Raw genomic sequence first — 22,300 nt, 5'->3', positions numbered from 1 at the left:
TTAATAGCTAATTGTTTCAATATTATCAACCAAATAGTCCTTTTAGTTCTCACAACAAAGCCCCTTCTGTCACATTAAGCTGCCTTATGTAGGTCTCCTTTTCTGAGTTTATTTTGTTCCTTTATCTCAACTTGATAACTTTTTTTTTTTTTTTTTTTTTTTGAGAGTCTGGCTCTGTCGCCAAGCTGGAGTGCAGTGGCACGATCTCAGCTCACTGCAACCTCCGCCTCCTAGGTTCAAGCAATTCTCCTGCCTCAACCTCCCAAGTAGCTGGGATTACAGGCATGCGCTGCCACTCCCAGCAAATTTTTGTACTTTTGGTAGAGACAGAGTTTCACCATATTGGTCAGGCTGATCTTAAACTCCTGACCTCAAGTGATCTGCCCGCCTCGGCCTCCCAAAGTGCTGGGATTACAGGCGTGAGCCACCATGCCAGGCCATGACAGCATCTTAATAACTATGCTGTATGATAAGTATTGAGAACTGGTAGGGTAAGTCCCCTCACCTTAGTATTCTTCATGTCTTAGCTGTTGTATGCCCTTTGCTTTTTCATATATATTTTTTTGAATCTGCCTGTCAGATTTCACAGAAGAGTTGATTTGGATTTCCTTTAGTCACATTGCCTCTATAGATCAGCTTGGGGAGAATTGGCATCTTTACGATATTGGATCTTCCTAACTATGAATAAAGTATAGCTCATTATTTATTTAGATCTTTTTAAATGACTCTTAATAAGTCTTAGAATTTTCTCCATGAAGGTTCTGCACATGTTTTGCTAGATTTCATCCTAGGTTATTTTTTGTTGCTCTCATAACTAGCACACTTAAAAACATGGCATGATGTAACTATTGCTGGTATACAGCACTGTAACAGATCTTACATGTTGATTTTTGCATCCAGTGCTCAATCCCTTGTTGGGATTGATCACATCTTCAAGAAAATAAGATCCACAATATGTAAGTTTTCTGACATTTAAATGTCAATATTGAAGACTGGAAAGGATGTAGATTTTCTTGCCTGCTTTTATTAGTCTTGGATTTATGAAACACCAGATTGACTTGTCTTTCAAATATTGTAATCTTTGCCAGGGAAGTGGTATATTTTACCAAGTGACTGATTCAAGAATAGTACTTTTTTTATGTTGCCTCCTATATATTCCTAGATTGATTTGGGGGCCAGAAGGTTACCTTAGTCACATTGTTTTCACTTTTTTTTTTTTTAAACTATTTTCTTGCCACTATCTGTCCTTTTTACTTTTATTTCTGCTAATTCTTTCCTGGTCTCCTTTTCTAATTCTCATTTCTCTCTTAACTTCATTTTACTCAGAATATGAAATATAAATCACATGATGTTTACTGCATAGGTTTAGGAATTGTAATAACTGGTCATCTTGAGCCTGAGGATTTATATGAATTATTTACAGAATAATAATGTTATAGGCATAATCATATTTTATCACCTCTTGATGTATGTATGAGGAACTAGTTCAAAATTTTGTATGAGGCTGCATGACATTTTTTTCCTTAAGTATGGTTACTGGAAAGACAAATACTTTGATTTTTGTAATAAAATCATTAAACGTACACATTTGACAAACCCTCTTCCTGTAAAGTGAAATCACTTTTGTTTGAGAAAGAATAGATTGAAACTAATGAGAATATCTGGCCAACCAGCTTTTGTTTTACAAGAGCTATGCCTTGCCAATACCTTCAATATCTAGGTACTCTCCTTTCTTTTATAGGTTTACCTATGCAAGTATCTATCAAAATGCTACATTGTTTTCTTCATGAGCACTGAGTACACTAAACTGTGAAAATAAACCACATTTCCTCATTTGAAATTGCAAAACTTCTTCCTCTGGACTTTCCAGTGATGTACTACTGGGAGAAGAGTCAGAATGAATAAGCAAAGAGGTTACTGAATACTTCTTTTAAAAGGGTGTGTTAAGACATGGGCAACTAGTCCAGGGAGGAAGGGCTGATGGCTTAATAGTATGTGGTGAGACATTGGTCTCTGGATTTGCAACATTACCAAATTTGTCTATTTCAAATGTCCTTGAAATGTGAACCATGTACTTAACTGCAGGGTTATTCAGCCCTGCAGTTATTACCTAATGCTCCCATGACAACATTATTTTTATTTCTTTCAACTCTCTGTCATGGTTATAAGATGGTCCAAGTTATGCCCTCTAACGAATACTGCTTAATATGTAATGTACATTTGTAGTTCAGTGGTTCTTAACCCTGGCTGCCCGTTAGAATCACCCAGGGAACCTAAAACACATACATATACATCAGAGAGTGGGCTCCACACCAGCTCAATAAAATCAGACTGTCCTGGGTATGGCTTGGGGCATCAGTGTTCTTTTAAAAGCTCCCCAATGATTTTAAGACAGCCAGAGTTGAGAACCACTAGTTTAATGGGATAAGCATGTGTCATTTATTGTAATCTGCGTTTGTTGGAGAATTTTTTCCTCTTAATGTTATAGTAATCTGAAAATAGATATGCTTTTGCAAGTAAATTGGATTTAGCAAGATTTCTTGTAAAGAAGTTTCTTATCTTAGCTGAAACCTTTTAAGTGTACTTTTGAGACGGTCTCTCCCAGCATACTTATAATCTTGAAAGAAAAAAAATACTCAAAATATTGACACATTGCATTCCAGAAGTTTGGAGTCATGTACAGGATGAAAAAGAACTCACTGAAGTTCTCTTTAGATGTCTACAGTATCTACCTTTCAAAGGACTTTTGAGTAATTACCCATTTTCTCATTGTAAGCTTGATAGAACACTCAGCTCATTGTTCTGTTTACTTTTTCTAGGTTTGAGTTCAGTCTATGCCACCTTTTCACTGTATATGGGTCAAGTATCATTATCTCATTGAAAAGTGTAGTAGGCCTGGAATACCTTGTACAGTGCAGATGAGATAGAAATGAGAACTCTCTAAATTGTGAAGGGCTACTTAGCCATAAGCATTATTATTATTATTATTATTATTATTATTAAGAGACGGGGTTTTGCTATGTTGCCCAGGTTGGTCTTTATCCCGGCCCGCGGGATAGTCGAAGCAGGCCCTGGAGGGGGTGGGAATTTGGGGAACAAGAGATACGAGAAATGGAGACAAGACAGTGCTCTGATCAAGTCTCGTTTAATGGCGGTAATGCAGTGCCTTATATACACTTGGAAGGGAAGGGGTTGGACTAAGGCGAAAATGATCTCATAGTGGAGGCGTGGCCAGATAGGTATTGGTTTCTCTGGTCGAACGTCATGTTGCACCTGCGCTGTCAGGTAGTAATTTTCGCGGGCGCGGGAAAAATGGGTGAAGAAGAAGCAGGAAGAGCGCCATCTTTTATGAGGTATTAATACAGGGAAAAAAGGCAAAGATAGGGAGAAGGTATGGGGTGGAAACGAACATAGCTCAGGCGTCTTCAATCGTCAGCTACTACTCGCTATGGCCGGGGCGTGCAGCTCCGGACAGGTCCCCCTTTTAATTATTTTATGATGAGAAAACGACCCCTTGGGAACTGCGCCTGTCTTAGGTTGGGTCAACTCATCCCCACCTTCTAGGCCCGTCATGGGATAAGGCAGCAGCAAGGGCGGCCCTCCTGTCTTAGGCTCCGATGGAGATAGTGTCCTCTTACCCGTCATTGACTGTCCAGTTCAGCACACAGGGGAGGTGGTCTTATTAAGGTAAATAAGACTCACCATTTTCAGTCATCTCAAGGCGATGATAATGGACCTGTATAGGTTTGGCCTGGAAGGCCTCGATTTGTTGTCTGACGAATGCCATAAGCTTATTAAAGATTATAGGCCCGAGAGTGAGAAAGAGTAGAAGAGTAAGTAAAGGACCAAGAAATGGCAGGAGATAGGGGAGAAGTCCATCGAGTCCAGTCCACAAGGGATTAGCGACCAGACCTTTTCTGCGCTCTTCTAGTTCTTCCTGTAAAGTCTTTATCTTATCTCTGACGATTCCGGATTTGTTGGCGTAAAAACAGCACTTTTCATTTCCATGACTGGTCTGGCATCAGGTAAGCTGTCTTGCCCGAGCAAGTCACCTGGGTGATTCTGTCTGACGGAGGTTCAGATACCTGTCCCCCTCTGCAATCACAAGGCTGGCCGTATTGTTTTCGTATTAATTCTCTTGCCTTACGAGGGTCACCAAAACCTGCATAGACTGTCACTATGTTATATAGAGCGATTATTCTCCAAAGGAATCTCATGTTAGGCTTCATTTTCTGAAAAACAAAAAGGAAAGAACTTCTCAGGGAGATTTATCTTCCCTGGACTGACAATGGTTATGATTTATTTGTCTTACCAATCTTTCAGGCAGCCATCTGGCTGCATCATTTTTTTGTGAGAAGATGTATACTGAGCCTCTTCCCCAAGTTAAAACTGGATCGGGGCCATGCCATGAATTATCAAGTGGATCTTTCCATTTTACCATTGCAAACTGTTTTTGAGATTCAGGATGCCAGAAACGATCGGCAGCCGATTTTCCATGACTGTCCAAATTTAAAAAATTAAGGAAAAACAGGGCATGATTGAGTATGTTTCTAGGGGTACCCTTCACAGGGTACCAGCTCCCCCCTTTTAATTTTGTGATAACAGTTTTTAAAGACAGATGAGCTCTTTCTACTATACCTTGTCCTTGGAGATTATAGGGAATACCTGTGGTATGTTTAATTTGTAGGGTATTACAGAATTGTAAAAAGGTTTTGGCTATATAACCAGGACCATTGTCTGTTTTGATTTGTTTGGGTATTCCTAAAATAGAAAAGCGGTGTAATAAATGAGCTATGACATGTTTGGTGGCCTCTCCTGTTTGGAGGGTTGCACTGATGAATCCACTATAGGTGTCTATGCATACATGGATATATTTTAGTTGACCGAATTCTAAGTGGTGAGTAACGTCCATTTGCCAAATTTCGTTGGGGATGAGTCCTCGGGGGTTAACTCCTAGATGGGGAACAGGTAAATACGTTATGCAGTTGGCGCATTGTTTAACTATTTGTCGAGCTTGTTCTCTGGTAAGTTTAAACATGAGTCTTAAGGTTTGGGCGTTTAAATGATATAAGGCATGTGCTTTTTGTGCTTGTTGCAAATTGTCTGTAGTGACTGTGGCTATGATTTTTGTTGCTGTGTCAGCTGTTGCGTTACCTTGTGTTAAAGGTCCCGGTAATCCTGAATGTGCTCTAATATGCCCAAGAAAAAAGGGAGTAGTCCTTTTTCGAATAAGTTGTTGACATTGTAAAAATAGGTCAGCTGTGTCTGAAATATGTTTAATTTGAGACACGGTCTCTAAGAGGGGTATTGAATGAGCCAGGTAGGTGCTGTCTGTGTAAATGTTAAGTGGCTGACAAGGAAAAGCTGATAGTGCTGCAATTATAGCTTGCAATTCGACCAGCTGAGCTGATGTATAAGCGGTCTGGAATTTAACGATTATATCATTGTAAGTGTAAGTGGCAAGTCCTGTGGGAACCAAGGGCAAGTATCTTTTACAAAATCAAAAAATTTAAACAAGTCATTACCTTTAACCTTTACTCCTCGTATCTTTAAAGCCTCTTTTAATTGTCCTACATATATTTGATGTTGGCTTAATTCTTGTCCCATTTCGGACGCGTCACTTACCTTCGATCCTAACGCGGCAGGTTCCCGCGGTGATCAGTTTAATTCCTTTTGTCTTTGTTAGCGGTCGACCGTCCTTTGGCGTCCTCTTCCTCACAGAGTCCCTCGTTTCCAGGTCCCTGTTCGGGCGCCACGTCTCCCGGCCCGCGGGATAGTCGAAGCAGGCCCTGGAGGAGAGGGTGGGAATTTGGGGAACAAGAGATACGAGAAATGGAGACAAGACAGTGCTCTGATCAAGTCTCGTTTAATGGCGGTAATGCAGTGCCTTATATACACTTGGAAGGGAAGGGGTTGGACTAAGGGGAAAATGATCTCATAGTGGAGGCGTGGCCAGATAGGTATTGGTTTCTCTGGTCGAACGTCATGTTGCACCTGCGCTGTCAGGTAGTAATTTTCGCGGGCGCGGGAAAAATGGGTGAAGAAGAAGCAGGAAGAGCGCCATCTTTTATGAGGTATTAATACAGGGAAAAAAGGCAAAGATAGGGAGAAGGTGTGGGGTGGAAACGAACATAGCTCAGGCGTCTTCAATCGTCAGCTACTACTCGCTATGGCCGGGGCGTGCAGCTCCGGACAGGTCTTGAACTCCTGAGCTCAAGCCATCCTCCCACCTTGGCCTCCCAAAGTGCTGAGATTACAAGCATGAGTCATCATGCTTGGCCCATAAACTGATTATTTAAATCCTAGTCCCCTAAGAGACCAAATTATTATCCTTATTATCCTTCGGTGTGAAGTGAGTCTGACATCTCAATATACATGTCAATATACTGACAAACGTTTATACCCATGTGTAGAAAACACTTTGCCCTATCCTTTTGCCCTGCCCCTAGGAGATGCACAAAGCTGCTGCTTGTGAGGGGAAGGGAAGAGAGATCTCAGGATGATGTCTAAGTTCTCAGTGAAACCTGCTCTTCCTCTCTCTAAATGTTTCCCACGTCCAGCTCCAGTGCCGGTATCCAGCTCACCAATTATCCTTATTTTTTATCTTGTCTTTTCCTTTTAGGAATATAGATAGAAATTTGCTGAGTTACAGATATTTTGCATATGTTTTGTCTTAATATTAGAATTTGTCATAATGTAAAAACGAGTCAAATTTAAGCAATTTTATTTATGTATTTATGTGTTTATTTATTTATTTATTGAGACAGAGTCTTGCTCTGAAGTGCAATGGCTCGATCCCAGCTCATTGCAACCTCCACCTTCTGGGTTCAGGTGATTCTCCTGTCTCAGCCTCCTGAGTAGCTGGGATTACAGGTGTGCACCACCATGCCCAGCTAATTTTTTGTATTTTTTAGTAGAGATTGGATTTCACCACGTTGACTAGGCTGGTCTTGAATTCCTGGCCTCAAGTGATCCGTCTGCTTCAGCCTTCCAAAGTGCTGGGATTACAGGCATGAGCCACTGTGCCTGGCCATAATTATGGATAACTTTTGAGGAAATTGGAAAAATACACACTTCTGCCCAATTAGTGATAATTACAATGCTGAATCTACCAATGTTTAAATCCTTTAACTGTAGAATTAGGAGAAATATCCTAAAATTTTAGAAGAAAGATGGTCAGTTAACTTATAAGTTACATGTTTTTTGTAAAGAGTCTGTATGTCCTTCCGCAAAATATGGCTTTCATATAGAGAAGGACACAAGTTATAAGTTCACAGCTTAGTTAATTTTCACAAAGTGAAGCACACTCATGCAACTAGGGCTCAGAACAGCAAGGAAAACATTAACAGAACCTCAGAAGTCCTTCATGGTCCTTTCTAGTAGTCACTTATCTAACACTGTAGATTAGTTGTGCCTATTATCGAAAACTTGTGTATGAATTGAAACATACAATTTGTACCTTCTTTTGGTGGTGGGGAAGGTTCTTTTGCTCAGTTTTATATGTATTATTGCAGAATGTTAATTCATTGTTTTGTGCTATTGTTTGGATATAACACAATTTATTCATTCTTCACTTAATGGATAGTTTGGGTTTCTGGTTTGGGCAATAATGTACCACAGTACTATAGACATTCTTATGGGTCCCTTGCTAAATATATGTATATATTTCTTTTGAGGATATATGTACAAGTGTAGTTGCTGAGTCATGTGTTCGGATTCACTAGGTACTGCCAGTTTTCCAATTTATACTCCTATTAACAATGTATGAGAGTTTCAGTTGCTTCAGATTTTTTTTTGCATCACGTAATACTAAAACATAAGTCAAGGATGCATGTTATAACTTTTAGTATAACTAATAAAAGAATAGCAAAAACATGTAACTGACAAGTTAATAGGTAATAGAATGAAATCATAAACTTAGTCCAGAAGAGTAGTACAACAGGTGAGACACATAGAAAACAAATAGTAATATGACAAATATCAACCCAATATGTTAGTAATTACATTAGATGTAAATGGACTACATACCCCAATTAAAAGATTAAGAACGTCAGATTGGAGGAAAAAATCCCAAGTAGATACTGCTTATAAAACATATCTTCAATATAAGGACACAGGAATATTAATAACAGAAAGTTATGCAAGCACTAACCAAGCTGATGTAGTTATATTAATATCAGACAAAGTAGACCTTAAAGTAAAAATAATTATTAGAAATAAAGGACGTTGTATAATGAATAAAGGGTTGCTAATCCAGCTCCTATTTTAAAAATTTATGTGTAATTTTTCAGACCCAACCATGTGTAGTTACAAAGACTTTATCTGACAGGCCTTACGGGAGAAAGCTGCCCTCCTCAAATCCGACTCGGTGTGTGGCCAATGCACCGTAGTCCCTGAAATGAGTTATGGGTGTGATTCAGGCCCCGCTGGCCAGCCATACTGTTACAGATAGCTGCATTCCTAGCCCAGGTTCTTCATTTAGAGGCCTCTTTATCAGAGGCCTTTAGCAGAGAACTTTCTCAGGTGCCTCTAAACCACTAAAACCACCTTAGCAGGTGGAAGAGGGAAGCTTTGAAGACTGCTTTTTCTCTACTCCAGTGAAATATTTTTCCACTCCTAGCTCTTCTCCCTCTCCCTACCCTTGGCACCTGGATCCATGATACTGCAGGAACCTTTTTGGGAGGGTCCCTCGATAGTGAAGAGAGCTCCATATCTGTGCTGATTCACTTGACCCTTGGCTAACGGCACCATTCCATGGGGAGAAAATAGACCAGGGACATTAGCACTTTCTCTTGTTGAGCCTCTTGCTTTATAGCATCACAGTAAGTGATTAAAAGCTTGACTGTTAAAAAGTTAATATTAACTTTTTAATCTTGTTTTAATTGAGTACTCAGACAGCTGGCACTCAGCTTAGAGCCTAACAGTGGTTAATCCACCAGGAGGCTATAACAATTCTAAATTTGTATGCCCTTAATGATGTATCCTCAAAATGCATAAAGCAAAAACTAACAGATACTTGAAATTTATTGTATAACATTCACACAGAAAAGAGCATACAGCTCAGTGAGTTATCATAGAGTATATCAGTATACCCAAGACATTTAACATTACCAACACCTAACAAGGCTCACTTGAGATACCTCTCAATGACTATGGCTTTCTCCTTCCTTAAAGGTCACTACTGTTTGTACTTCTAATAAAAGAGATTCGTTTAGCCTGTTTTTAAGTTTTATATAATAGAATTATTAGTATATGTTTATATTTGGTTTCCTTTACTAATATATTGGTTAGATATGTTTCTAACCATCTTCTGCTGAGTATTAACCTGCTATTATCATTTCAGATGTTTTAGAAAATGATTATGAGAGCTTACGTGTATTAAATGTTGAAAGAAATGGAAATATTATTTATACATTTAAGGTATGTCTATATTCTTTTTTATTGTGGTAAGATGTAAAATATACTGTTTTTAATCATTTATATTCTCTTTTTACAGAATTCTATACTGTATCTTATTGAGGGGTAATGAATAAACTTGTTGGCATTTAATCTTAACTTATGGCTTTGTGTGTGTGAGATTGAATAAAGTGATTGAAATTTAGTAGTATAAGGTTGGGCATGGTGGCTCACATTGTAATTCTAGCACTTTGGAAGGCTGTGGCGGGCAGATCACTTGAGGTCACGAGTTTGCGACCAGCCTTGCCAACATGGCAAAACCCTGTTTCTACCAAAAAAATACAAAAATGAGCTGGGCGTGGTGGCGCACACCTGTAGTTTCAGTTACTCAGGAGGCTGAGGCAGGAGAATCACTTGAACCCAGGAGGTGGAGGTTGCAGTCAGCTGAGATTGTGCCATTGCACTCCAGCCTGGGTGACAGAGCGAGATCCTGTCTCAAAAAAAAAAAAAAAAAAAATTAGTATTAAATGTTTCTTCATTTTAAAATAAAACTAAATGGGCATATCTGACATAATAACTCAAATTTTGAATCAATGAACAATTTCATTTTCTAGACAAAAAATGCCAAGTAAAAATGTTTAAACCTAAATAATATGTTAACATTTTATCATTGGAGAAAATATTAAATATGATTAGTCTCTTCAGACGTAGATATGTTAGGACTTGACTTTTGAAGCATTGTTATTATTTTGTTTTTAGAAACAGGGTCTTACCCTGTCACCCAGGCTGGGGTGTAGTGGCATAATCATAGCTCACTGCAGCCTCAAACTCATGGGCTCAAGTAGGTTCCTTGAGCTCCTGCCTCAACCTCCCCAGTAGCTAGGACTACAGGCATGTGCAGCATTGTTATTTAACAATGTGTTTTCAATGTCAAGTGTTCTAAGGAAAATTTAGCTTTACTATAATAAGCACACATGAATAATTCAAGTGGCCAGTTTGCTTTGCACAGTTACATCACTGTGCTTTTATTTAAGTAGAAATAATTATTGTAAGTTGTGTCTTAGAATGGTACCTTTAAGGAATTGTGTGATTCACAATGTTTTACTTATAAGAATGCTATGGACTTGTCCTAGGCATCCCTATTATCTATCATATGTGTATATTTTCAAAGACATAAGTGGAAGTATAAAAAGATTTACTCCTTCACCATGCTCAGTCCTACTAGACAGTTCCCCAAATTCACTGAGCTCTACACTATTGATGCATTTCATTCTTTGAGCCCAAATGACTAGCTAAACTGGATTCAGTGCCCCTCTGACAGGCACAGAAAGCTTCTTTTAAAGTACTTACTGCTAAGATTGAGCTATTGCAGGTTGGTTTTAAAACTAGTAACATTCTAACTTCCTAAACAATGACATTTAATAAACATCTGTTTAATTTTTTTTTAGGATGATAAGGGAAATGTCATCTTTGGATTATATGATTGTCAAACCAGACAAAATGAGGTAAAAATCACCATAAATCATAGATTACTCGTTGGTTACTTTACTGCCGTTAGAGTTTTCTTCTTTGTCTCCTCCTTTTTCTAGACATAAATTCCAACTTTATTTTCTTTTTTCTCTAAACATTTTATTTGAAAAAACAGAATTGCAATTTAAGACATGCACACAGGCCGGGGTGGTCTTTGGTATGTCCAAAGAACTAAGAAAGTTTGGGGGTTTTTATCAGAAAGAGCAATGTTACATATGGCTTTGAAAGAAAACTCACTGGCAATAGGAAAGTTTCTAGGACCTGGCAAGATCTCACTGGTGTGTGAAAGCAGTAGGTAAAACTAGTTTCAGAGCCATGGCAGTTTGTTTCAGTAGCTACTAGGTGAAGCTATTCTTAAGTTTATGGCATTTGGTCATTTTGGCAGCTGGCTTGCAAGACACCTGGCCAGGCACTTGTGCCCCGTGTGCTTCTCTTTTCCTCTCCTGATCTCTTGATTTAACTCAATTGAGTATGACAGAATAACACCAATTCATGCAATCAGTTATCACAGTATATGCAACAGTTTTATTCTTTTATTTGTTGATGGGCACCTGTTTCTAACATTTATCTATTATGAACACTATTGTATACGTGGCTATTTTAAAATTCTTTTGTATGCATATGTAGGAGTGGGAATACCAACTTTATTTTCTAAAAATTTGTATTTCTTTGCTTTCCTTCTCTTATCCCTTAATGATCTCTTGGTCCTATTATCTTAAATAAAAAACACAAGGACTATTGAACCAAATAGTAAGGTGAAGTCTCTTAGACCTTTGAGATTTAAGTAAAATTGGCTCAAACAAATTATTCAGTATCCTGTAAGAAAGTAGGAGGTCAAGTGTCCTCCTTGAGATTTGTGTACTTCCACATCATCGTATAATGACCTCTGACTCTTTCTGCTTCTGCTTAACCTTCACGTGTCTTGTTTCTCATTATTTCTTAATGATTCAGACAAGGAACCCCTTTCCTTATTTTTTTCCCCAGATTACTCACATAAGGCATTGGTTGATGTGACAGGCGACTTTGTCTAATTCTGGGAGCAAATGAGAGGGAGTAATTTTGTGCCTATGTAAAAACAATTTAGAATTGAATATTGGACATTTTTTAACTTAAATGTCCTTTATCCGTTAGAAATTTCTTACAGGTCGCCTTACTCTTCAGGGTTCCAATATGCTGCTTGGTTAATTCTCTCTTCCTTCTTCCACCCCTTTCACATTCATTCATTCATTCATTCACTCACTCATTCACTGATCCGACAAATAAACATTGAGTGTTTTCCCTGTCAGGTGCTGGAGACACAGTGATGATCAACGTAAAGTCTTTCACAATACACAGTCTAGGGAAAGAGAATAAAATATCAAGTTTTCAGTGCAATTGTTGCTTAATTTCTCTGTGGCATGTATTCTAAAAAAATGGATTGAGAGGAGACACCATAGTCTGTCTTCTCCCAATCCAGTTGTGGTGACTGCTGTTATCTTTTGTGGTCATATTCTGCTCACATTTCCCAAGACTGTGAGCACTGACAGTAGGAGCACTTTGCATACCAATGTGTTTCATCCCGGTTACCTTTAGCTTACTGCCTGTGAGTGGTAGGAGTGCAGTGAATATTTTTCAATGGATTGATAGTAATAGGTTCCCTCCAGAGTGGCTGTTTGTCAAAAATTTTCCGGTGACAAAGCTGCTTTGAATTCCAAAATGTGAAAATTAGTCCAGAAAATAAATTGGCCAAAGGATACATTAATAGGAAATTTAAACTAGCTTTGTAAACAGGCAAATTTTGCTTCTGAACCATAGTTGCTAAACAAACCCTCCCCTTCTCCCATCTCTTCTCCACATAAGCACAACCCTTACAGCCCATATGTGTTTTTGACTGACCTTTCGATGGTTTTGTTGAAGGAATGGATTTGTATGCCAAATCTAGATGGGCTTTAAAATTCTTTTTTTTTTTTTTTGAGATGGAGTCTCTGTTGCCAGGCTGGAGTGCAGTAGTGCCATCTCAGCTTACTGTAACCTCTGCCTCCGGGGTTCAAGCAATTTTCCTGCCTCAGACTCCCAAGTAGCTGGAACTACAGGTGTGTGCCACCATGCCCAGCTAATTTTTGTTGTTGTTGTTGTTGTTGTTTTAGTAGAGATAGGGTTTCACCATTTTGGCCAGTGATCTGCCTGCCTCAGCCTCCAAAGTGCTGAGCTCGTGATCTGCCTGCCTCAGCCTCCAAAGTGCTGAGATTACTGTGTGAGCCACCACACCCAGCCTAAAATTCTTTTCAAGCACTATATTTTTCCTTGCAAAGGTGCCACCGTGAGAAAGATGGTGCCATCAAGAGGAAAAAAAAGTCTTTCTCTTGGTAATTAAGCTTCAGGATGGGATAATGGTTTCTCAGTCTTAATGCTTACCCATCCTTCTCTAAAAGTTTTTAGTTTTTAAATTTGAAAAACAAGTACAGCAATGTCCTGTGTACTCTTCACTCAGTTTCTCTCAATTGTTACATCCCTTGTGTAACTATAGGATAATATATTAAAACCAATAAATTAATGTCAGCAGAATGTGTGCATATAGTTCTATGCCATTTCATCACTTGTGTAGATTCCTGTAATTATCACTGCAATCAAGAAAGAGTTATTCCGTCACCACAAGATCTATTGGTGTTGAAATTTTACCAGTTCAAATGAAGTGTAGAACTATTTTTTTTTTTTTTTTGAGACGGAGTCTCACGCTGTTGCCCAGGCTGGAGTGCAGTGGCGCGATCTCGGCTCACTGCAAGCTCCGCCTCCCGGGTTCCCGCCATTCTCCTGCCTCAGCCTCCTGAGTAGCTGGGACTACAGGCGCCCGCCACCGCGCCCGGCTAATTTTTTGTATTTTTAGTAGAGACGGGGTTTCACTGTGGTCTCGATCTCCTGACCTTGTGATCTGCCCGCCTCGGCCTCCCAAAGTGCTGGGATTACAGGCTTGAGCCACCGCGCCCGGCCATGAAGTGTAGAACTCTTATCTCCTTTTAAGTCTCTTTGCCTTCCCGTGTTTTTGTCTTTGATATTTCCTATACATTCTTTAAGATCCACATCAGGCAATGTTATACTTTTTGCCCCGATTGTCGAACGTAATTTAGAAAACACAAGAGGAGAAGGAAAGTCTATTGTGTTTACCTGTATATTTGCTTTTTCCATGGTTCTTTCTGATGTTCTAACATTCCTTTTATCATTTCTTTTCTCTTTCAAGAACTTTTTTTAGCCATTTTTTTTAGGGTAAGTATGCTGATGACAAGTTCTCATAGTTTTCTTCATCTGAGAATGTCTTTTTTTTCCTTTCATTACTGAAGGATAATTTTGCCAAGTGTAGAATTCAGGATTCATAGTTCTTTTTGTTCCTCTCTTGAAAAACGTGCCATTTCCTTCTGGGTTCTCTGGTTTCTCATGAGAAATCTGCTGTCTTTTGAATTTTTCCCCCCATTAGATGTCACTTTTTTTCTTTGCCGTTTTTGAAAAAAATTTTTTCTTTCTCCTTAGTTTTCTGAAGTTTGATTATGCTGTGTCTTGGTATGGATTTGTTTGGATTTTCCCTGTTTGAGGTTCACTCCACTTATTGAATCTGTAGTTTCTTGCCAAATTTGGGACATTTTTAGTCATTAGCCAATATTTCTTCAAATATTTTTTCTTAATGTTCCAATCTGTTTCTCTTCGCTTTTTGTGGACTCTGATTACAAGAATGGTAGATCTTTTGTTATAGTCTCACGGATCTCTGAGGTTCTGTTTCTTTTATTTTTCGGTTTTCTATCATTTAAATTAGGTAACTTCTATTGTTTTCAAGTTCACTGATTCTTATGTCCTCTCCACTATGTTGTTGAGCCTAAAAAAAAAAATTGGTAATTGTATTTTTCAGCTGTGAAATTTCCATTTGTATTTTTCTTTACATATTCCATTTCTTGCTGAGACTTTTTTCATTTGTTTCGAGCATACTTGTTATTAGTTATTGAAGCATTTTTATGACCATTTTTAAAATCTTTGTCAGAAAATCCCAATATCTTTGTTATCTCAGTGCTTGTACCTATTGTTTTCTCATTCAGTTTGAGATTTTCCTGGTTCTTGGTATGACATGAGATTTTCTATTGTATGCTAAACATTTTGAGGACTACATTATGGAACTCTGGATCTTATTTAAGTCTTCTCTTTAGCATGCCACCTCTGATAATTTACCTGTTGGGGAATTAGTGGGGTTGGTGGTACAACCTACTACTGCTAGGTTGTGCCAGGTGAAGGTCCAGGTTCCCCACTTGGCCTACTTGGATACCCTAGTGGAGAGAAGTGTCTTGTTATGGCCAGACAGAAATGGGATTTCAGTCTCCCCACTTGGCCTCCACTGATACCACTGCAGAGGAGCAGGATGGGGGAAAGGTAGGTGAAGGCCTCATTATCACTGGGTGGTAGTGAAAGTTCTGGCTTCCCATTCAGCCACCTCAGACACCATCCCAGTGAGGAGGTAGAAAGGGACTTCTTTACTACTGGAGTCTGGGTGGGAGTCCAGGATCCATGTGGCTTTTCTGGCACTTTTAGTGGGGGAAGGCTTATTTAACACTGGGAATGGATGAAAGTTCTGATTTCCTTTTTGGTCTTCTTTGATACTCATCTTGCAGAAGGGGGAAGGGTGCCTTGTTATAGCTGGGCAAAGGTGGGAGTCTAAGCTCCCCATGCAGACTTTGCTGATAGAGATGGGAGTGGGGTTTCATTTACTTTCGTGGTGTTTAGCTGCAGTTAGGGTGGTTATAATAAAAAGTTTCTCTCTTGCTATGTTTCCCCTTTCCAGTTCCTTTGGCTAGAAAGCATGGATGTGTGTGTGTTTTTGTCTGCTCCCATCAGTATTTCTGTTGTTTTCACCCCTTTAGCTCCGAGTCTAGGCTGTATGACACAAAAGGAAAACCCAGGGAACTCGCCACTATGTCATTCATCAGGATCTGGGGTCCCTAAAGAGTCTGCTGCCTTCTCTCTGCATTTCAGAGTCGTCTTTGAAACTTAAAAAAATATATGTCCAGGGTTTTAAAACTGTACTTGGTGGGAGCAATAGGGATAAGTGGGTTGACTCCACTTTGCCCCGCCCCACCTCTAGTTTTGAGTTAATGGTCTTACCCTGGAATCGGCAAAAGAGAAGCAATGTATTACTTATGCTTCCCATTAGCATAAGTAATGGGATAAGCATAAGCACAGTGCCAATAGCTTTCCTTCCTCACCCTCTTCCACCTCTTTCTCCCACCTTCTGTCATGTAGGACTTCCCTGGTAGTGCATACAAGAGTGAACATGACCTAAACTGGTTGGATAAAAGAGAATACTTTGCTGGGAATTTGGGACATGGATTCTTCTCTTTTCCATTGGATTTGGTGATAAGTGAATTCACTGGGTTGGAATTGCTGTGACTTTGGGGAATAGAACTTGGAGCTCTATTGTGTGGAGACTGACAAATGTATTGAACCCAGAAAGCTAGGAGAATGGGTATTTCCAGCTCTAGATCAAGCCAATACTGAAGTAACACCCCATTCTGTTCAATTTCATGAGCCACTAATTGTCTTTTTGCCTAAGCTAGATTGGGGAAGATTTTTTGATGCTTGGAGTTAAAGACTTCTGATACTTGCACACCTATTGACCTAGAAATTCCACTTTGAGGTTTTGATTCTACAGAAATATCTGCACAGATTCACACAGGTTTATGTAAAAGGTTCATTGGATTATTATATTACCTAAATGTAGGAGGCATACTAAATGCCCATCAGTAAGTTTTGGAAATTGATACAGCTATTAAAGGATTAAGACTTCTGTACTGGTACAGAAGGCTCTCCAAAACATGTTGTTACATGAAAAAAGCAAGTTGTCAGAATAATACATTTAATACATTCCATTTATGTTTTTTAAAAACTTGCAATGTAACTGTGTAACATAAGTGCATAAATATAGACAATTTATAAACGTGCTTCCTTTTGGAAGAGAGTTGGGAGTGGCTGAGTATGAAGGACTGCTATTTCTTTTGACCTTTTATTTTTGTTTGAGACAGGGTCTCCCTCTGTCACTTGGGCTGGAGTGCAGTGACACAATCATGGCTTATAGCAGTCTTGACCTCCTGGGCTCAAGTGATCCTCCTATCTCAGCCTCCCAAATAGCTAGGACTACAGGCATACCACCATGCCTGACATATTTTTAAAAAAACTTTTTTAGAGATAGGATTTTGTCATGTTGTCCAGTCTGGCTTTGACTTTTTATTTGATAGCGTTTCCATCTTTTAAACATTGAGACTATACTTATGTTATCTTTGTAATTAAAAGATAACACATTAAAAATTATGTGTATGTACCCATTCTTCTTAGTAATAATTTAGAATTAGATTCTTCTTAGTAATAATTTAGAATTCCTCAGTTAGAGCAAGAGTCAAAGGAAACCAAAAATTCTCACATGAATTCAGTACCTGATTAACTGGAAGTTCACTTTCCGTAATCAGTTGTCCCCTAGCATTGCTAGCTTTTCCCATCGACTTCTAGCTATGGGGGTCTTGTGTGTTCTCGATACTTTTTTAGGGTGCAGGTACTAGTAACCTTCTTAATACTTATACTATTTACTGTTTCTCTTAGGCTGTTGTCTTCTGAGATCTAAGACTGTCTCTTTCCCTTATCCTCTGGGTGTTCTTTAAGACAGCCTGCCTAATAGAACTGGTGTTCTCTAGTTCCTCAATCTCCACATCACGTCCTCCTACATGGGCATTTTCATTTTCTTTAATATTCAAGAAAATGGAATCTTGCAACATTTGGAACATTTTAAACAACAACAAGGAAAAAAATTAAAGAAGACTACCTTCCCGGTCCTCTAAATATGAAAGGCCTATGGGAGATGCACTTGTGACAGTGGCTAAGAAAACTAATGATTATTTTGTAATTAATTACCTCAGTAATTACAATAGCTAACATTTGAGTGCTTATTGCACTAAGTGCTTCATAGAGATGATCTCACTTGATCCTCCTAACAATCCTAGAGTAGATGTGTTTTACTGATGGCGGGATAGAGAAGCTGAATAATTTATCCAAGGTCATACAGCTAGCAAGTGACAGAGTCAGGATTTGAACCTGGTTCTTGCTGGGCTCCAGCGTCTATGCTCTTAACCACTATACTTGGTTGTCTCATGGCTAAATATCAGTGCCAAACATGGCTTACAATAGCAAACTTTTTTTTTGGTAAAGAGTAGTCTGGAATGTGTCAGCATAGCTAAATTAGTTTCATTCTTTACTGAAATATTTTGCCCCGGTAATACTTAGCACAGAGCTCAATGGGAATTTATGTTCATATAATTGTTGTTTAATGTATGAAACTTCAAACTAAAAAATACTTTTGTTTTAATAGCTTCTATATACCTTTGAGAAAGACTTGCAAGTTTTCAGTTGCTCTGTCAACAGTGAAAGAACTTTGCTTGGTAAGTTGAGCTCTTACTGCTACATGTCAAGAACTGAACTACATCTTTTAAGAGTTTCAAAGTATTAGATTTTTTCAGTATTATTCTATAACAATGATTTTCTGAGAAAGAAATGTTCTTGACAAGTTAAGTTTGAAATAAAGAATATGGAGGGTATACCTACAAAAAAGAATGCTTTGTGTTCTGCCCTTATCTTCCATTGACATATCTCTTTGAGCCCTCATCTATTTGAGGTATAAAATGGTAAGCTTTAACAAGCCACCATATGGATCAATTGCTAATGGAATTTTTTTTTCTTTTTCCATTAGCTGCAAGTTTAGTTCAGTCTACTAAAGAAGGAAAAAGGAACGAACTTCAACCAGGTAATGAAATTACACTTTTTAGTACCTATGGGTAGATGAAGGTTATTGGTAGATGATTTATTATACTACTAAATAAGATTTCAAGCATCTTTAGAAATAGCCTTATTGTATCTCAGAATAAAAGACAAAGGTCATGTCAAGCATGAACAAGACTTCTAAAAAATATATATTTTTTTCAAGCAAACAGAAAAGTACAGACAATGATCTAACAGTGATTTAACAGAAGTATTAAGATGGTAATTATTACCTGCAGGCTAAATAAATGCTGAAGTAGAAACCTATGGTCAGATGTTGGTGTAAAAGATTGGGAAAGTCAAGAATGCATCTTTTCTTATATCTGGTTAAGTATCGATTAGTACCTAACACATTGTAAGTAGTATACCAATACTGAAGATCAATTCTGCTCATTTGCCAAGGCCCACTTTATAGTTTTGTAGCTGTGTGATGCTCCCTGGCCCCTCCCCACCACCTTTTAAAAAGTGCTGTAAGTCATCCCTCTGTCTATAACTCAACAGTATTGAGTGCCTGCTGTGGGTCAGACACTATGCATGGTGCTGGGGATACAATGGTGTGTAAGAGAGGTATAGCATCTACCCTCATGGGGCTTTCAGTCTGGTCTAGGGTTTCAACTGCAAATGCATACATTGGCCAGAGAGACCATGTAAATATGTGAAGTAGATTGAATGTAAGAAAAAAAATCAAGTGACCAGCAGAATGTCTTTGTGTTTTTTTGTTTTTGTTTTTTTTCCCATTTTTAACATAGAAACCAAGAAATATTTTTTTTTTATTTAATGGAAAAAAAAAAGTTCAAGAGCTATAGGGACTAGTAGTGGGGTGGGGATGCCCCGTGGGGGACTTTCAAGAGGGGGAGCCACTACTCAGCTCTAGCTTTTTGTTGTCACTAGCAAGTCCAGTGGAACTGGCTTTTCAATTTATCAATGGAAGTCTGGAGCTTTTTGTAAAGATCGAATTTGTAAATGTTGGCTTGAATATATTTAAAAATGCTACTTGGGACAATAGTAACCACCTGTGGGCTGGAGCCAGCCTGTGACTACCATTGGTCAACTGCTGGCCTAGTGGGTCTCCTATCAATCTCGTACTATTCTGCTCCCAGGTGCTTTCCATCTGTTCTGTTTATTTGACGCTTAAATTCCTTCTTAAATTACTTCTTTTGTTAGCATAGTTACCACTCAGATGGATTTTCCTGTCATTGCATGTGATGGAAAAACCCTTTGTACTTACTTTCCACATGAGGCTTGTGAGGCACTCCTGGGCTTCTTATGACACACATTTCCCCAGAGCTGAGTCTGGATGGGACTTCTTGGGGGCCTCAGTAAAATTGTTTTATTTGGTGGGCGGGAGGCTCACCTGAAATCTCATAATTTGTATTGCTCATCCTTACCCTCCTCTTGCCATGATATACTGAGAACAACAACCCCTTCCTTCTTCAGTGCCATGTCCTCCTTTTCCCAGTACTGTCAGCACTCTCTGCTCCTTTTAGAATTAAGCACAGGGCTTGCTTCAGAGGAGACGGAACTGGAATGGGTTAAGTAAAATATGATCTGGCACATTGGTGTGCTGACCCTTAAAACAAGGGTATGGGCAGAACCCCAGGATATGGCCCTGACCTTTGGGCTAATAGACCCCTTTCTCCAAGAAGAGGAGAGGCCTAGCTGCTGTGTTCCTGGAGGTGGTGAGGGTGGGTCTCTGTATAGAACCTTGGGTTGGCTCCTGTGCCTCCCAGTTCTTCTTGAGCCTTATTTTTTTGGCCTTAAAAATTCTTTATTATGTTGGGAAACTGAGTAGTAACTATATTTTTACATCTATCTATTGTGCACCATATATGCCTGACTGTCACACAGAACAGTGGTCATTTATGATTATGTAGAATATAACATTTACTTTCAGGCCAATTTTAAACTTTACTTGATTACAACATTAAAGTCTATTCAGGGATGCTTGCTCAGTCTTGTAAGTTTGATGCACTTATAGTGAGATTATCTGCTTGCATCTTTAAAAACAGTGCAATGAACATTATTAGTTGTTGTATTGGATACCTCAAAACTTTACCATGTTGGCCAGCTCTGCCTAGGTGTAGTCTGACAGTGCCTCGCCTCAGCTGCCCTACCTGTGTCTTGCTTTCTGCCCAGGGCGCTTGGGAAAATCTATTTACTGCCTACACACGTACAGCTTGGAAGTATGGTTGGGCATGATGCCCAGGAGAATAATCCATGACCAATGGTGGCAAGGAGCTGAAAGATAAATGATCTTCCTTTCTGTCTCCAAAGTGGGTAATTGTGAGGTGCACTCCAAGCAGCTTAAAATCCAAGGTGGTCACTAATTTGATAATGCCCCATTTACTGGTATACTTTTCTTCCCTGTTTCATTCTTCCCAGTCCCTTATGCCAACCCTGGCTAGAGTGATCCTAGAGTTATATTGCTGCCTGAGATAAGTTCTTATCTGAGTGTGAATTTCCCCATACACTGTGTCTGAAGCAGAGATTTGAGTGCAATTAATTTATTTGGGGAAGGATACTAGGAAAGGCCATTAGGGGAGTGTTTAAACAGAGACCTGAAGGTGGGGAGGGAACAAGCATGAGGCTATGGGGAAAGCACATTTCTGGAAGATTAAACAGTCATCACAGACTATACTTAGTAGACTCACTGTTCAAGGATAGTGAGGAGGTCAGTGAGACAAGTGGAGTGAACAAGGGGCAGAGTGATAGGAACTGAGGGCAAAGGAAAAAGGAGGTGAGGTGCAGACAGATCGCATAGACCCAAGGAGGCCATTGTAAAGATTGTGGCCCTCATTCATAGTAAAATGGGAAGCGATATGCATATTGAGCAGGGGCGTGATCTAACTTGCTTCATAAAAGGATTGCTGTAGCTGCTGTGTGGAAGATGGACTGCAGCAGGGCAAGGGGAGAACTATTATAATCTAATGGCTTGGACTGGTGAAATGGAGCAAGGGCTAAGTGACTGTGTTTGGATGTATTCTCAACTTTTCAAGATTGGCTGCTTGGCCAGGCACAGTGGCTCACGCCTGTAATCCTAGCACTTTGGGAGGCTGAGGCAGGTGGATCACCTGAGGTCAGGAGTTTGAGACCAGCCTGGCCAACATGGCGAAACCCTGTCTCTACTAAAAATACAAAAATTAGCCAGGTGTGGTGGCACATACCTGTAATCCCAGCTACTAGGGAAGCTGAGGCAGGATAATTGCTTGATCCCAGGAAATAAAGGTTGCAGTGAGCAGAGATCACACCACTGTACTCCAGCCTGGGTGATGGAGTAAGACTCCATCTCAAAAAAAAAAAAAAATATATATATATATATATATGTATATATATGTATACACGCACACACACACACACGCGCACACACACACACACACACACACATGCATGCTGCCGGATTTGATGGGAATATGAGAAAAAGAGACAAGTCAAGGGTGACTCACTGTAAGGTTTTTTGGCTAGAACAGGTAGAAGGGCATGTGGGTGTGTATGTATGCATGGGAGGGGCAGGAAAGAAGAGTTTCATTTGGACTTGCTCGGTTTGACATGCCTAATAGACATC

General features: G+C 39.3%; 1 protein-coding gene across 1 annotated transcript in view; it reads left to right on the top strand.

The window, feature by feature from the left end:
- Window positions 1-22,300, top strand: part of GSA (gamma-secretase activating protein) — a 108,421-nt gene that overhangs the window by 4,346 nt on the left and 81,775 nt on the right. The window contains exons 2-5 of the mRNA XM_071093976.1: window positions 9,344-9,420; window positions 10,845-10,901; window positions 18,293-18,362; window positions 18,671-18,724. Of these exons, the coding sequence (XP_070950077.1) occupies window positions 9,344-9,420; window positions 10,845-10,901; window positions 18,293-18,362; window positions 18,671-18,724 (258 nt within the window). The remainder of the gene's footprint in view (window positions 1-9,343; window positions 9,421-10,844; window positions 10,902-18,292; window positions 18,363-18,670; window positions 18,725-22,300) is intronic.

The sequence above is a fragment of the Macaca nemestrina genome, chromosome 4 (genome assembly GCF_043159975.1).
Source record: "Macaca nemestrina isolate mMacNem1 chromosome 4, mMacNem.hap1, whole genome shotgun sequence".
Lineage (NCBI taxonomy): Eukaryota > Metazoa > Chordata > Mammalia > Primates > Cercopithecidae > Macaca > Macaca nemestrina.
The sequence above is the reverse complement of the archived record's forward strand: the minus strand, read 5'-3'. Positions and strand labels throughout refer to the sequence as shown.